Genomic DNA, 17,360 nt, shown 5'->3' with positions numbered 1-17,360 from the left:
AAGGCTTGTGGCGCCCCCTGGCCATCTCTAAGGTAGAACAGTATGGTTCGACCTTCTAACTGAATCAACTCAGGTGATTACGGGCTAGCGAAGAGAGATGGCGCTGCCATTAATACTCTAAGAACAAATTAAATTATTTTCTATGAAAATATTTTAATTTGTGGTTTTTCAAGTAGACACACTACTATTTAAACTATAAACTGAAAATAAAATAATAATAATATTGCTTCTTAGTTAATAGTTATTGACGTGTAAACTTTATTAATGTATGTTTATAAATGAAAAATCTGAATCATTTTTCGGTCAAACGGTTAAGTATTTATATGTAACGTTTTCAACCAAAAGGTTCCACATTGTCGCTTGTCGATGAGGTTGATTTCAAATTGAAACTACTATGGAAATAGCGCCTTATTGACAACCGACAATAAGTACCCTTTTGGTTGAGAATGGCACATATTTAACGTTATTAGCAGGCCACGTGTGTCACTAGCAGAATATGAAGTAGTAGAGAGTCCGACCGAGCAAACTCTGCATGCAATGAAAAATGCTGTGGGCCAAAACAGCCACCCGTTGGGTCCCACATTGCTCTGTGGGCCAAAACAGCCACCCGTTAGCTCCCACAAATGCTCTGTGGGCCAAAACAGCGACCAGTTGGGTCCCACAAATGCTCTGTGGGCCAAAACAGCGACCAGTTGGGTCCCACAAATGCTCTGTGGGCCAAAACAGCGACAAGTTGGGTCCCACGAATGCTCTGTGGGCCAAAACAGCCCCACAAATTGTAAGGCGTCACAGCAAACCTCGTCGGAGATGGCGGGACGAGCTTGACGCCATTGACAGAGACTGGTGGGAGACTTCAGGGGATAGGGATACGTGGAGGAATAAGAGGGAGGCCTTTGCCCAGCAGTGGGACTATATGGGCTCATAATAATATATAATTATATTAAATAAGTGTGGCAATGACATCAACATTCGAATTTTCGGGCGGCACACATGGCCTGCCAATAAAGTTACACTTACTGAAAACCCATTGTAGAGCTCGTCTAACTCTAAGCTAACTTCGCTAACAAACTTTAAGTATAAACGTTTAAACGGAACAAAGTGAGGGATTGTCGTTATTAACGTCATATTTTCATAGAAATTTGGCACTATTGATGTCACCTACGTGCGATGTTAGCTTAGAGTTAGACGGACTCTACAATGGCTTTTCAGTAAGTGTACCTTTATGGGCAAGCCACATGTGTCGAAAATTCGAATGCCATGATTAATAAATGAACTTGAAGCCTACATAATTTATAATGATACGCTGTAATTGTGTTTAAATTAAGGTAATTTCCAGATATATTGTAATATTTTGAAATAAAATACTATTTATATTTTCATAATGTTTGTATAATTTGCGACGTTACGTAGATGACTGTTTCACGTCGGAGCCGGGTCGACTTGTAGCGGTGGCACCGTGCCCTGAAACAAATGAATCATCAGCGCAAGTCTGATTAGCCGGGTCCACATATAGCGAGCAGCCTCGCGAGGCAATTTCCTCGCGCACAAAATGGCCAGTGTAGACGTGCCTCGGCCGAGGCGGCGCGCGCGAGGTACGTCTAAAAATGTCAATACAATACGCGCGCCTGGACCCGGCTATTGACCTTACAGCAGGTATTATGTGTAAAGCGAGGCTTAGACTAGCAAGAACTTGCATGCAATTTACGTTACTTTGCCGACTACTAAGGTAATCTATATTCAAAAGTTTGCTCAGATACCGCAACGACATTTTTAGTCATGCAAGCTCTTGCTAGTCTAAACTCCGCTTAAGATTGATCCATAATATTATTTATCACCAACCTCAGCTTCAAGTGCTTCGTAGTTACTTTCTCTGAGATCAAATCGAGGCGTGAGGAATCCCGATAAGTCGAGATATTTTTTCATTCAAATGAGAACACACACGTCACATATAGTTCTAATTTGAATGAAATATCTCGACTTATCGGGTTTGACTGCTTACTCTTCGATTATTACGTTGCGTAGATGCTTGACAGCATATGTCTGCAGAGATATGCTTGAACTTACAGCCGACAGCTACGCCTCATATTTCGCAGGCGAATGGTTTTATCTCCACTGTGAGTCTTTCCAACGTACCTTGAACCCGTACACGGGGCAAAATGCAACCTCGGCGCACCAGGTGGCGTATTACAGACACCAGACTCTATTTCTGATTAAAAATTGAAAAATAACTTATTATCAAAAATACTTTTTTTATCCATGCAAAGATATCCTCAAAAATAAGGAAAAAATGCAAAATTATTACAAATTGCTCCACATACATTCATTCACAATAGTATTTTCTACCTGGTATGCCGAGGGTTAACAGCGTAGTGTCTACAGGAGAAAGCTCGCGCTCACAGCTGACAGCTACGCCGCATATTTCGCAGGCGAATGGTTTTTATCTCCATTGTGACTCTCCAACGTACCTTGAACCCGTGCACGGCGCGTAAATGCTTAACAACGTAGTGTCTACACGAGTAAGCTCGCGCGCACAGTAGGCAGCAGTGAGACAAGTCCAACAAGGCGTAAGTATTATACAGGTCAAGAGTAGGCTGTCGCACAACGAGCGGCGATGCAGCATTTTTCGCATGTGAATGATTTCCCTCCACTGTGATGCTGGTCGTACTGCATCTATTGCCTCTAGAGTGTCCATGATTCGTGCTTCCTTGACTAAAATGTACCTTAAAGCCATGCACGGCGCGTAAATGTTTGACAGCGTAGTGTCGGCAGGAGTAGGCGCGCGCGCACAGCGGGCAGCGGTGGCACCGCGCGCCGTGCCGCGCCGCGCGGTGCGCGTGCAAACTGTTCGTCGCTTTGAACGCTGCGCCGCATAGGCCACACTGTTAACAGATGGATAGGGGATTTTACCTTTGTGTTTATAGCTTAATAAAGCTTTTCATAAACAATTTTCACTTTACTTGAATTCTGTGAATGGATTAAGCAAAACTTATTTTATATAATGACCGCGAACAATGCCTTATGTCTTTTAAGCTCATCATGTGAAAGGACTAATACAAATATTATAAACCATTAGTTTCAATAATGAGGCATAGGATTTTCTATTTAAAAAAATGTATGTATTATCATAAAAAAATAAGTAAGGAGAGAGTGCTAACTTCATACATCAGTTTTCTTACCAAAATGCGGGTTATTTTCGTAGTCTACTTGACAATAGATGCTTGTAATATTAGTTGTAAATTGAATTTAAACTGTTGTGAGACATACTAACATTAAATCATTTTACGATTTAGACTCACTTGTTTTAGTCACTCGCGCGACATGTTTCGGAGAGCCTAGGTCTCCTTTCTCAAGCACTAATAATGTCGCGCGAGTGACTAAAACAAGTGAGTCTAAACCGTAGTTGTAAATTGTTTTATCAATACATTTTTCGTCAGTCGCGACACTCGTGACATCTGGTGTCAAGTAGCTGTACTGATAAATTCACCACTTGACGCTAGATAATCTAGATATCGACTACGAAACAACCCGCGTTTTGGTAAGAAAACTGATGTATAGAGTTAGCACTCTTTCCTTACTTATTTCTCTATGGTATTATATCGTACCTTAATGCGCTTTTCGGTGCGGTGGCTATGTCGGTGTTGGGCTAGCAGATACGCCGCGTGAAACTTTGCGCCGCACGTTTCGCAGACGAAAGGTTTCTCTCCTCGGTGGCGTCGCTCGTGGTTCTGCAAGCACCGGTATGATACTTTTTTTTTACACAAAGGGTACATGATTATAATCAAAATTTATGCATCGCATTATACATTTAAGATTTTAGTTTGTAAATATTATTGTAAGTATTATCTGCCGACTATGAAGGCAACTCGTAAGTGGGCGGCCTGAATGTTTCTTAGTTTTAGGATAACTAATAAATAAGTAAACATTATTGGCACTAATGTTATTAGGTAGCTAAAGATAACTATAATATCAAACCTACTACAAATAAATAAATATTCCTTTCTTAAATATCTGAAATAAATTATTATTTAATTTAATTTTATCTGGTGCGTAGTTTAGTTTAATTAATTAATGTATCATAAATATCATAATTTGGTATGGTCTTCGTTCTTGCATAAATATATCAAATTTAAGTTTAATCGAATATAGAAAATTTTGTTTAGTTAACATATTTATGTCTAAATATGGTCGAGAAAGGTAAAAAAACCGGCCAAGTGCGAGTCGGACTCGCGCACGAAGGGTTCCGTACCATTACGAAAAAAACGGCAAAAAAGTCACGTTTGTTGTATGGGAGCCCCCCTTAAATATTTATTTTATTCTGTTTTTAGTATTTGTTGTTATAGCGGCAACAGAAATACATGATCTGTGAAAATTTCAACTGTCTAGCTATCACGGTTCATGAGATACAGCCTGGTGACAGACGGACAGACAGACTGCGGAGTCTTAGTAATAGGGTCCCGTTTTTACCCTTTGGGTACGGAACCCTAACATATACATTATCGCAGTAATATTATGAATTACGCACCCGTAGTCAGTATTTGACTGTGTACACTGCAGCTTGTTGTAGCCATGTTTGGTGCGGATCTGCTAATTTAATAGCTTGTTTCATAACTAACCTTAGTGCTACAATAATAAGGATCATTTTACCATAACCTTACCTCAAGGGCGGCTCGGCTCGAGCTCTTGAACTCGCAGTGGCTGCACTGCAGCTTGTCGTAACCGTGTTTCGCGCGGAGATGCTCGCTCAGCCGCAACTTGTTGCCGAAACGACGCCCGCAGTGCTACGTAATAATATACTTTTCATTTCTCATGAAAGAGGGTCATTGTTGTTCTAAAAGGTGTGCAGAAAATGATACGTGTCTGCACTAGAGCATTTTACGTTCGAAGTACGATTTTTTTAATTTTTTTACGATAAGCAATTGAAATTTGAGTTTAAATGGATTTGTTATAAAATTTCCATTCCGATATTTGACTCCGTTCCATAAATAACGATACTTTTGCCTAAATTGTTAATTGAAAGTACCCTCAAGAAATATTATAAAAATTTATACTTAGTCATGTTTTTAAAAAACCACATGCATTTTACTTTCCTCGTATTCGAAATGAAAAGTAGTGTTCAACTCGGGAGAAAGGCATCATTTCAGCCTCGGACTATTGGCGCCTAAAATACCTCGCCAGAATTGAGTGTCTTTCATCCCTTGGTTAACAATCTACTATTAAGGTACATATCGTGCTACATTACCGCACTAGTGCGATAATTAGCACATTACGTAACTATGTTGAAAATTTAAAGGGCCCTATGTACTGTAAAACGTTGTACAATACACGTGTGAAAAGGTAATTCGCAACTCGTGTCGATTTAAAACACTCCCTTCGGTTGTGTTTTCATTTATCGCCACTCGTTTCGTTGCGAATTTCCTAGTTTTTGCACTTGTATCGTAATGTACTATTACAGTGCTTATGGTGGTACTATACCGCACTAGTGCGATAATTAGAACATTACATTACGTAACTATGTTGTAAATTTAAAGGGCAATATAACATACTGTATAACGTTGTACAATACACGTGTGAATTACCTATTCGCACATGTATCGTACGTTTTACAGTACATATAGCCCTTTAAATTTTCTACATACGCACGTATAGTGCTAGTTACCGCACTAGGGCGGTAAATTAGCATCATATGTAACTCTCACGAATGACAGGAGGCCTGTGCCTATAGCAGTGTGATACTGCTGAATTAGTATATGTATAATTATTATATTTGTATCTCCTTCAATTTCAGGGGCCTATAAATTCCGGTCTGTTGATAGGCTTGCGTGGGGATATAGATCCAACACGTAGAGGCCCCTTGAAGAGCTTTAATGTCATGTAGAACGCCTGCTGGAACCGGTCGCAGCAGGCATTGGGACTTATGTAGAAAAAGTGAACAGACCAAAGATAAATATAACTTCGTAATAGATGATGGATACAGTCTAAGGAAAAAACGTGCCTCGAAAAACAAGAAAGTTTGATTCTCGAATAGATGGCACCACTACTTTTGGCCTACTCTAGAATAGATGTCGTTGACGGTTTCGTGTGTTATTTAACAATTTTAACGCATATCAGTGAAAGAACGTGGGTCAAAATCATATAAAAATAATTAATGCAAATAAAAAAAATCATTTATCCATATATAAATACATTTTATGGTATTTTTATACATCTTCATTTTTAGTTTTAATCTTGTGTCGATAGATGGCAGTGAATTTACTGTGGCTATAACAGACAGTAAATTATTACTAAATATGTACCTCACACACTTATATACACACACTTGTATGGACTTTCTCTGATCAGATCGGGGAAATCCTGAAGAAAGTCCAGGTCAAGAGCACCCTAAACCGGCGAGCGTGTATGAGGAATGTTATGAAAGTGGAAGAAGCGAAAGAGGTATGTCAGGAAATCCGTGGTTTCTGCCTACCCCTCCGGGAAATAGGCGTGATTATATGTATGTATATATGTATGTATGTACCTCACAAACAGGTCCTAGCCCCTTGTGCTTGACGGCCTGGTGCGCGCGCAGACTGTTTCTCTGCATCCGCTTGTGGCACACGTCACAAGATACTAACTCCTTGCCCTGCGACCATCAAAACACGGGTCTCTATTGTTTGACATAATTATTGAAAGTCATAATGTAATGATTGTCATATTATCATTAGTCATAATTTGGTTTTTCTCAGAAACACGTAACTTTTCAGGATTGCCATAAAACAAACCTAACCCAACCTATCTATAGGATAACCCGAGGAAAATCCTGAAAAGTTAACGGTTTCAGAATTATGACTAATGATAATATGACAATCATTACATGATGACTTTCAATAATTATGTCAAACAAAGGGACCCCTCAAAACACAGACAAATTTAAACCATCGTCAGCACTTATAGGTTTTTATTAGGGTTCCGTATGTTAGCAACACTAGCAATCTTAAAAAACCAGCCAAGTGCGAGTCGGACTCGCGCACGAAGGGTTCCGTACCACTACGCAAAAAAATTACGTTTGTTGTATCGGAGCTCAACGCAAACGTGTGTCTAGTGGCAGGGCCGGATCTAGGGTAGAGCGAGTGGAGCGGCCGCTCTAGGCGCCGGATGGCAAGGGGGGCGCCAAAAAGGCAAATGAGAAAAAAAAAGTTTAAAAGACGCGAGTGTGACGCGCGCCCAAAATACGGTTCGTTTTGCTTTTGGGTAAAAAGCTTCAACGAAGGGCGCCAAAACCAGATTTCGCTCTACCCTGATCAAGGACTCGGGCCGGCACTGTATGGGAGCCAGACTTAAATATTTATTTTATTCTGTTTTTAGTATTTAAATAAAAAATAAATAAAATTAAAGGATATTTATTTACCAACACAAAAAACGATGAATTGCGAGTACCATAAAAAAATCAGATAGAATAACAAATATTTGTGTAGTAAAATGGATGACTCAGCGAGACCGCTGATTTTCAGTCCCCAACCAAAAACTTAAAGCTAATTCTTAACTAAGTTATTAAATAAATAACTAACCTAACTAACCAGACGAATAGTTCGCTGCCATTTTCTAATTTGTTGTTATAGCGGCAACAGAAATACATCATCTGTGAAAATTTCAACTGTCTAGCTATCAAGGTTCATGAGATACAGCCTGGTGACAGACAGACAGCGGAGTCTTAGTAATAGGGTCCCGTTTTTACCCTTTGGGTACGGAACCCTAAAAAGAAACAAATAAAATGTGGGAAAGAATTGATTTTTAATAATGAATAACAGTAACGAGTGATTTTTAATCATAGAAATAGTATACACAAGTAGTTATAGACGCGCCACCGAGCGACCGGGGGTAAGAGAAAGAATATTCATATAAAATTTGGACCGCATAGGATTTTTTCTCTTTCACTCTTATAAATTTCGGTATTTCGCCATCGCCTCCTACCTATGATGCCACCCGGTCGGTGATAAGGACAAAGCATGGCACTATTTTCTCTTTCCTCGTATAGGAATCGCAATAAGACTATCTTTCTCTATCAAAGAGTGTCAGGCCATTGTTTTTAATAATAAATAAGGATTACGTACCGAATCGGAAACCCGTCGTTTTTTCTTCAGCGGGCACTGAGCCGCGTGTGTCGCGAGAGCCTCTTTACTGCCATGCTCTAACTTACAATACTGGAACAATAGTGTTTTTAATACATTAAAACGTGTCACTCAAAAGAGCTCACCAACGTGCGCCACTGCTAGTGTTAAATAATTGCGATTATTTAAATTTGCAGTCTGGCAAAAAAGAGTAGAAATTAAAAAGTGGCAACACTGTAGTGTCGTCCCTTTCAAATCAATCATGAAAAACGGAATGACACTACAGTGTTGCTATTTATTTATTTCTACTCTTATTTGCCAGGCTGTAACAATAGATATTTAAAAAAACGGGCCGCTACGTACTGTATTTTGTATTTAAGTACCTTTTGAATACATTATAATAGTTTTTACGTTGCTGGATTTGTCTCTATGCGTCCAAAGTTAAAACGGCCGTTTTTGTTTTTAATTCATAGATCGACGAATCCAGTAACATAAAAAACTAGTTTGATGTATTCAAAAGGTAGTTAAATACGTAAAAAGGTAGTTACTCTTCGAAGATATTTTTTGTAGAGCCATAAAGGCGTGTGACATATTTTTGCGGCCTTCGAAGAATAATATATAGATGGTCCATAGACATAGTATAGTATTAATAGACATGAAACCGAGCGACCAGGGATAAGAGAAAGAGATATTCATGTATTGACAGGTTAATGTATGGCAGCATAATCCTTTTTCTCTTTCACTCTTATAAATTTCGGTATTTCTCCATCGCCTCCTACCTATGCTGCCATAACCCGACAATGAAAAAAAACCCGGTCGGTGATAAGGACAAAGCATGGCACTATTTTCTCTTTCCTCTTATAGGAATCGCAATAAGACTATATTTCTCTACCAAAGAGTGTCAGGCTCTTGAGATGGTCAAACCAAATTGTCAGTAAATAAGAACAAAAAAAATTATACTCATCCTTTTATTTTGGGTGCTAGTACTAAGACAAAGATAGTATGGTTCTTATTCTTACAGTCTATGTTTGAAATGAGACAGTCCTTTGACAAACTATATTATTGCAGGTTAAGTCTGACCAGTAATATATGATCACGCGCCATGCTTCGGAATTTCACTGGAACTAATTTTTTCATACTATAGTCACCTGTCACCCTATACATGAAAAAAGCGCCATCTTGACAATGATCATATATAACTGGTCAGGCTTTACAATCAATGACTGTTTGCTATTTTGTGAGCAGTGAGCAGTGAGTGAGTATATTATTCTGTGAGGCGATGGATGCTAGGTGCTCAACTGTTCCAACATAATTTATCTGTCTGTCGAAGCTAATGTTATGTGATATTATTGTTGTTATAATTGTTGCTGTTTTATGTATTATTATTGCTGTTAGTTTTAAGTTTCGTGACGCATTGGTTCAACTGTAATGTCATGTAAACATTCTTATCAATAAAATAAAAATAAAATTTTATAATCTGTGGTACGCACCCCGCACCGGAGCCCGGCGTGTCGCGTCGCGACGTGCGCGCGTATACTCCGCACCGACAGGTCCTTGCCGCATATCGTGCAGGACACCCTGTCGCACACCAATTTTTTGTTTTTAGTTTTTAGGGTTCTGTACCTCAAAAGGAAAAAACGGAACCCTTATAGGATCACTCGTGCATCTGTCTGTCTGTCTGTCCGTCTGTTACAGCCTATTTTCTCCAAAACTACTGGAACAATTAAGTTGAAATTTAGTGCACATATGTAAGTTTGTGACCCAAAGACGGACAGAACATTTCAGTAATACTCCCTATTGTGGAATTATTTGAGTTTAAATAAAACATAAATTACCTTTGTACTTTGCTTTTTTTTACACACTTTGTGTTTCCTATCACCTTCACATCTTCCAGTACATCACAACCTTTCTCTTCATTATTTTTAGTTTTAAAACAGCCGAGCGGAGTACCATTTCCTCCAACAGAATCTTCACATTTGACAGTTTCCAATTCATCTGGCAATTCAAATTCATATTTCAATTCAGTCTTCAAAATATTACATTTTAAATCTTCAGTGTCACAATCGTCTATTTTGTTACTGTTAGTTAATGTTTCTTTATTTGAATCATTTGATTGGTTCAGTTGGAGAAGCCGGTTTTCTGAGTTTTTACACTGTCTTCGGAATTTTAGGGAACTGTTGATGTAGTTAATGCATGTTGTGCACATTTGCTGCGGCAGGCCATCATTTATTTCAACCTGTAAGCAATTTTTGTAACTATAAAGTAATGTCTTATTTGCTCACTTGAGCAGGCCTGGAAGATACAAAGACCAGGCCTATGGAACTCTCTGCGCGAGCTCGGATTTATACCTACGATTCGCTTCCCGCCGGCGGTACTAAAGCTAGCTAGTTGGTTGACACACTCGCTCACGCACGCACGTCACCGCACGCTATGCCAAAGTAATGTCTTCGTAACGAACAAATAACACAGCTTGTAGTGTAAATAGATGCAGAAACAATTAACAAAAAAAGTCAGAGATAAAATAACATCATCATCTTCCTGGCCTTATCCCGGCATTTTGCTACGGCTCATGGGAGCCTGGGGTCCGCTTGAGAACTAATCCCAAGAATTGACGTAGGCAGTGCTACTAGGCACTAGTTTTGTCAGAGATAAAATATATATAATAAAAAAAATATCCTTTTAGAGTTGTAAAGGGTCCTATATCACAGCCAGCCCAGTATGGTGCTTAGTGAGCGGTTCCACCGTTGAGATATAGTAATCTTAATCATAATTGTTTATTGCAACCATGGTATTACTAGGTGTTGGTTCTTACCCGTACAGTATACAGTAACTTACTTTTATGCCTGTAGTAATGAACACAGCACTAGCATGACGCCTGTAATCCGCATTTGAAGCGAATATGGGCCTCAAAGCCGTTTTACCGAGACAAGTTCGGCACACTGTTGAATAATCCATCGTACCATTAGAATTATGTTGAATATTATGTTTAATTAAAGACATAAAGGTAAAGCCTGACCAGCTAAATTAATTGAATAGAGTCTAATAGTGTAATCAAAGTTTTGTTTGCGATGGAAATGGACGAATTCATGAACTTATTGGAAAAATTAAAAACGACATACGAAATAACATGACATTGACAATAGACAGACGCGGTACGTTCGGAAACAACTAAATACTCGATTGTGTAAATGAGGCAGCAGTTTATAACTTTTGAAACATTTTATACACACGAATTCTTAAAAAAAAGGTAAATCTATCTAATTCGAATTTTCCACTCATTTACTCTAAGGTTAGCTGGAAGAAATCCCTTATAGGGATAAGCTCGCCTTTGTACCTAAATTTATATGAATTTCATGTTATCAATTTTTGTTTTGTACAATAAAGTGATTTACTACTACTACTACTACTAAATCTTAACCCTCAGCTCCTAGTGAATATTATATTCTTTGACCCTCGGTCATAACCCTATGGAGTAGAATGAGATGAAACTGGGATAAATGGATCGATTATATACTTGTATTTGAACGCACCTGTGCCACTGACAGCTTGCTGACAGCGTTTGCCATATCTGTCACTTTCAGCTGATGAGGTGGACGGTGGTGTCTGGTGTCGGATGGAAATATCTAAATAGCAGAAGTTATTTATTATTGTGTTAAATAAGAATAATATATTATTTCTTTATTCAATTTACTTGGCTGATATGTCTGAGAATATACAACTAGTGCTAGTAAGAGAGGAATCCGAATATGCGGAGATAAAAGTATTTGTTGACGCAATAGACGGTCTTGCGCAGGAGTTCATAGAAGAGGCGTCTGTGAAAACTAAGCCTGTATCTAATGTGTCGGTATGTAAAAAAGACGAATTCGTACATGTTATACCGCCGAAAAAGATAGACAATACACTTGCACGAGGGTGCGTGAAACAGAAAACCTCTGTGGAACCTACCGAACCTGACTTTCCCTGTGTAGAGGACGATTTGCTTGTGACTAATGATGATGTGTGTGTGAAAGATGAAGTGAAACAGCACAGTAATATAATACACGATGTACTTGATCACGAGCGTGTGAAAGAGAAAACATCTGATCAACATGCCTTTGCTAGTACGGAGGAGAATTCAATTCTTGTACCTGATCCTGCCTGCGTGAAGCAAGAAAGCGAAGACTCTACATGTAAAGAGGATAATTTGCTAGTCAACCCTCACCCTGCACCTCTCAAAGAAGTTCATATCAAAGAGGAGCCGCATGTGAAGGAGGAACCCAGCAGCAGTGAGAGTGTACTGAGCGAGGTTTGGGGAGACCTGTATGCGAAGCATGAGATAAATAATGAACTGGTGCTGGGCTCTGAGGTGTGGGGAGACCTCTACGACAAGCATGAGATAAAGGATGATCTGGTGCTGGGCCCCGTTGTGATGCAGCAATCAAAAGCAAGTAGAGTTTATGGTGAGTATAAGAACAATGATGGGCAAGGCTCTGAAACACACCCATCTTTTTGAAAACACAACAATAATTTAGGACCCATATATGAGTCTAAAATAATATTTTTATATTTATCTCAAATAGTTCTAAGCTACCCTCCGGCCCGGGGTGCCACAGAAAACCAGCGCTGTGGTATTTATTTATACCAGAGCATATGCTGAGTGGCGTCCTTTTGTAGCCACTATAGCGGCGCCAAAATTTGTTGTTACCTTACCTTACTCCTTTTTCTATAACTACCATTGTACCTAGCTTTAAGTGTTTAGTGAGTAAGTTCTTTTTTGTAACTGAGGCGCTGTTTGTAGAAGGTCTTTACAATAAATGTCTTTTCTTTCTTTCTTCTTTCTAGAATGGAATTATTTCTGTAATGTAAGGCAATAAATATATTGGTGTTGTACCTAATAAGTCTGAGCAATCATACATTTTAATAGTTATAAGCATAGGTCGGACAAATCATCGCAAAACCATCAAAAATCATTTATATCTCAAAATAGGACAAGATTTATTAAACTCGTATTATGTACAGTATTTTTGAATAAAATTTCCAGATTATATTCAAAACTGCAGTTCAAAATTGTTCAATTTTTTTTTATCCTGTTCCATACCACATTTATTTTTGCGATAATTTGTCCGAACTCTGGTTATAAGTGGAAACTGTTTTGGCTGTGTATTGTCTAAATTAATTATTTCATTGTACTATTTTGCTTGTTTGATTCCCAAGTTTATATAAAATAAAACAAAGCAAACTAATTGTGTTTTGGGTTGTTGAAAAGTACAGTCAGTGATAAAAGCATGTACCAAAAATCGTATTCCCCTTAGGAATGAACGTAGTTGTCGCAGTAAGGCATTATTTAGCATTCCTAACAGCAAAGTGAAACACGCACAGCATTATAAATTTATACTTTTATTATGTACAACTACTAGCTGTTTGTAAATGGGGTTGGCAACTGTCAAAGGTTTGCAGAGATGGCGCCATCATAGCTTGCCCCTTTTTCTATGAGATTTGGCTTCAAGAGCTGGCATCCAGGGCATTAAAAAAACAAAAATTTGACACAATTTTAGGGATTGACAGGGCAAGCTATGCTGGCGCCCTCTGCTAATTATTTCGACCGGCCAACCCCATTAGGAAACTATAGGTCTATAACGAAATCAATTTGTAGCTATTATCTCTGTTGCTCATATGGTTACTTTAAAACTGTTTGAAGAATAAAAGATTTTTTTTTGACAAAAAGTTATGTTTCCCCGTTTCAAAAAATCAGGACAGCACTAGAAATATGATAGTATTCTTTTTGACTGATGAACGAGTCATTGTTAGTATTAATGTTAATTTCTGTACTGCTAACACAAATTTGCTTAATTTCGGTTCCAGATTCAGCACCAGTACAGCCCGGATTAAAGGTATATCCTGGAAAACGCAATCAAGGTTTAAGGGTATACCCCGGAAGGCGTAACCCGCCTATATTAGAATCAAGAAAGGCCGAACCTCCTAGATACATCGAAAAAGAGACTTTCTGGTGTTACATTTGTGGAGAATGTTTCACATTAAAATCGGCCTGGGCAAGTCATACACTAGGCCACCGAGACTCACGCTTCCTCTGTGACATTTGTAGGATAGGATTTAAATATAAGTACGATCTTTTAAATCATATAAGGGAACATATAGGGGACAAATCATTTACGCGCAGGATATCTAATAAGAGATTTACATTGAAGACTTTATTAAAAAAACTAGAAATACCATACGTGTGTGAAATATGCAATGATACGTTTCGGTTTAAAACATATTTGACTGCTCATAGACGAACACACACAAGGGAAAAACCATTTAAATGTAAAATATGTGAAAAGGGTTTTAGTTCCACAAAGTCTTTGAAAGTTCATTTACACAAGATTCATAAAGAAATCCATGTAAAAAGGAAAACATATTCATGCGACATATGTAATGAGAGCTATGTTTATTTAAATGGACAGAACGGCAACGGAAATAAGCCATACTGCTGTAACGTATGTAAAGAGCACTTTTGGCGTAAACGTAGTTTTATAGTACATAAACGAATACACACAGAGGGCAAACCGTTTGGTTCTGTAAAACAAGTCCTGTGTGGAATATGTGACTTGACATTTGCGACAACAGCCAGTGCTAACGTCCATAAACTAACCCACTGTGGACACAAACCATACGAATGTGATATATGTAAAAAGACATTTATCAGGAAAGGTAACCTAAACAGTCATAAACAAGTACACAGTACAGAAACGCCGTATACTTGCGACGTGTGTAAAAAAAAATTTAAGCATAAAAATAATTTAAGTCAACATAAAGTAATACACAGTGAAGACAAGCCTACTTGTGACATATGTAAAAAGAAATTTTCCGCGAAAAGTTGTCTGATTTACCATTTGCGATCTCACACTGGTGAGAAGCCGTTTTCGTGTGATATATGTAAAAAAAAGTTTAGGGATAAAGATTATCTCCCTGATCATATGCGGATGCATATGGGATTGAAACCTCACAAGTGTAACATGTGTGATGCGCAATTTTCTGCAAGAAGCGGTTTGTCCTGTCATAATCGAATGTACCATACTCCTAAAAAAACAATGCAAAAACCAGTATTCAGAAAAGAATAGAAAATGATTTATTGCCACATACACATACAAGAATAGAAAAAAAAACAAATAGGCCTTTAATTTAAGCAATTACAAGCATAATATAAGTTAAATTTCTTATGTATAAAAGAAAAAGAACAATAGTGTATCAAAAGGTCGTACAACAGTCACGTTTGAATTTAGAATCCCATCTCCTTGTCAAATGGAACGGGTGTGCGGATCGCCATTCCTAAAGAGGCAGTCATTGAAAGTAGTCTAATTGTACTTGCTAAACTTGTGAGAATAAAAAATAAAATACACTGAAGTGTTGATAATCCATCTTTAATTCCCTTCCACATCCTCCCTGATAAGCGTATCCCTTTACAATATTCTCCAAATACGCAGAGGGAAGAAATTAATTATAGTACCTATAGGTACTATTCAGGTACTAAAGCGTCCTAAGTACATATACGAAAACCTTAAAAAACGATAACTAAAGTAGGTAAATGATTCTTCAATTATAGAAAATAATGCATAAAATAGGCGCGAAATTGAGTGTATATATGCGCGAAATTGAATGTATATAGGCGTGAATGTAAAGTGAAGGTACAAATCAAAGTAACGACATTGAGCTCCTCTGATTTGTAAAAACATTTAAGCGAATGCAAATGTGTGCCTTTCGAATGTTTGGGACTACAGTATGTATATCAGGTAAAATTCTTCAATACTGCTCCAACGCACCTTACGATACAGAATCAATGAAATACGAACTTTCTTTACAATAGTTGTGAACATTCCAGAATATATCTTAATATAAAAATATTGTCAGCTTTTTAACATTTTGACTCGCAAATTTTCCAAATCTAAAGAAAGAGATTAGATAGGGATATTTTAGAATGATTCACCTAGAGATGTTTCTCATTTTAATAATAGGTTATGAATTTGATCTGGATTTATTATGGATATCTGTCATTGTCAATAGTGACGTTATTGGCTCAAAACATTACCATATATTACAATCAGAATATGTACCTCGTAAGAGTCGTAAGTTAATAAATAGACAATAGGTTTTTTAACCCTATATTTTGTAAGCAGCGTTTTTGATTTTATTTCAGTTTTGTTGGTAGCGGTTGCGGTTCCACAGCCAGAGACGCCACGTAAGACCCTCTTGTTACAATTATGGCCAGTCACTCTGGCAACAGACGCCGCGTAAGAGCTGTTACTTTCTTGTTACAATTACGGCCAGTCCCTCTGGCAACAGATGCCGCGTAAGAGCTGTTACCTTCTTGTTACAATAATGGCCAGTCCCTCTAGCAACAGACGCCGCGTAATAGCTGTTACTTTATTGTTACAATTATGGCTAGTCCCTCTGGCAACAGACGCCGCGTAAGAGCTGTTAACTTGTTACAATTATGGCCAGTCCCTCTGGCAACAGATGACGCGTAAGAGCTGTTACCCAAGACATTTGCAAGTATTTATTTATTTAAGCAATAATAATTAATTTAAATAGTTTTTCTTTGCAAGTGTGATGAAAAACATTGTGTGTTAACTCCGGGGGTAAAAATATTGCATTCGAGTCCTCGTTAACAAAATTTTACTTACCCCCTGTAGTGTATTGACGCTTACGTCATGGTGACGTCACTGACAGTTAGGGTCAGTCGATATTATGCGGTGAGCAGAGCCGGACGTACCGCGTGATGTTTGTGTTGGCGAATCGTTGGAAATACATTACATCGTATGATATACTGAGGTAAATACAGTACATTACACCCCCAACGTTGTACAGTCGCCATCAGATATATCTGAGCGGACAACGTGTTCACAATATCTGAACACGCACTATCGCCCTGAGAATAGAGGCGTGCTCAGATATTGTGAGCGCCTCGGCCGCTCCGAAATATCTGGTGGCGACTGTACAATGTACTATTATTCCACGGCCCTAAAATAACAATAACTAGTGCGCCCAGAGCAAGCTAACGCTAAAGAATGTGTTAAGCCCGCTCCAGACTACGCGGCGCGAAGCTGCGAACGCGAGTGTGGAGTCGATTTCGCTAATTAGCGAACTAGACTCCACACTCTTGTTCGCGGGTTCGCGCAGCTATTCGCGCACGAGTGTGGAGGGCCCTTTATAATTTCAGCTTCGGGAATATTTGAGTGGTGTAAGAAAGCGGATTGCACAAACGAAATCGCATTTTCCAACAAGCACAACTACAAGATC

General features: G+C 38.4%; 2 protein-coding genes across 2 annotated transcripts; one reads left to right on the top strand and one right to left on the bottom strand.

Annotated features, from left to right (window-relative positions):
• Positions 1 to 1,371: 1,371 nt before the first annotated feature.
• LOC134752081 (zinc finger protein 771-like) lies at positions 1,372 to 11,205 on the bottom strand. The gene is made up of 9 exons (XM_063687642.1): positions 10,920 to 11,205; positions 9,920 to 10,320; positions 9,575 to 9,662; positions 8,088 to 8,177; positions 6,515 to 6,619; positions 4,656 to 4,778; positions 3,603 to 3,725; positions 2,721 to 2,879; positions 1,372 to 1,461 (listed from the first exon to the last, which is right to left on the bottom strand). Exons 1-9 carry the CDS (start codon positions 11,082 to 11,084, stop codon positions 1,420 to 1,422), a joined length of 1,296 nt encoding a protein of 431 aa, XP_063543712.1. The 5' UTR covers positions 11,085 to 11,205; the 3' UTR covers positions 1,372 to 1,419.
• Positions 11,206 to 11,681: 476 nt separating this feature from the next.
• On the top strand, positions 11,682 to 15,396 carry LOC134752080 (zinc finger protein ZFP2-like). The gene is made up of 2 exons (XM_063687641.1): positions 11,682 to 12,523; positions 13,926 to 15,396. The coding sequence occupies exons 1-2, from the start codon at positions 11,785 to 11,787 to the stop codon at positions 15,182 to 15,184; spliced, it is 1,998 nt and encodes a 665-aa protein (XP_063543711.1). The 5' UTR covers positions 11,682 to 11,784; the 3' UTR covers positions 15,185 to 15,396.
• The last annotated feature ends 1,964 nt before the right edge of the window (positions 15,397 to 17,360 follow it).

This window comes from Cydia strobilella, chromosome 24 (genome assembly GCF_947568885.1).
Source record: "Cydia strobilella chromosome 24, ilCydStro3.1, whole genome shotgun sequence".
Classification (NCBI taxonomy): domain Eukaryota; kingdom Metazoa; phylum Arthropoda; class Insecta; order Lepidoptera; family Tortricidae; genus Cydia; species Cydia strobilella.
This window is presented reverse-complemented; position numbering and strand designations above follow the sequence as displayed.

What these genes read in the sequence shown, in the direction of transcription:
- LOC134752081 (XM_063687642.1), bottom strand. Translation starts at nt 11,084, where the DNA reads ATGTCTTTAATTAAACATAATATTCAACATAATTCTAATGGTACGATG. An exon ending in AACGACGGGTTTCCGATTCG is followed by an intron (nt 6,620 to 8,087) that starts GTACGTAATCCT and finishes TGATGGTCGCAG; the next exon opens with GGCAAGGAGTTAGTATCTTG. An exon ending in CGAGCCGAGCCGCCCTTGAG is followed by an intron (nt 3,726 to 4,655) that starts GTAAGGTTATGG and finishes CGGTGCTTGCAG; the next exon opens with AACCACGAGCGACGCCACCG.
- LOC134752080 (XM_063687641.1), top strand. Translation starts at nt 11,785, where the DNA reads ATGTCTGAGAATATACAACTAGTGCTAGTAAGAGAGGAATCCGAATAT. An exon ending in AAAAGCAAGTAGAGTTTATG is followed by an intron (nt 12,524 to 13,925) that starts GTGAGTATAAGA and finishes TTTCGGTTCCAG; the next exon opens with ATTCAGCACCAGTACAGCCC.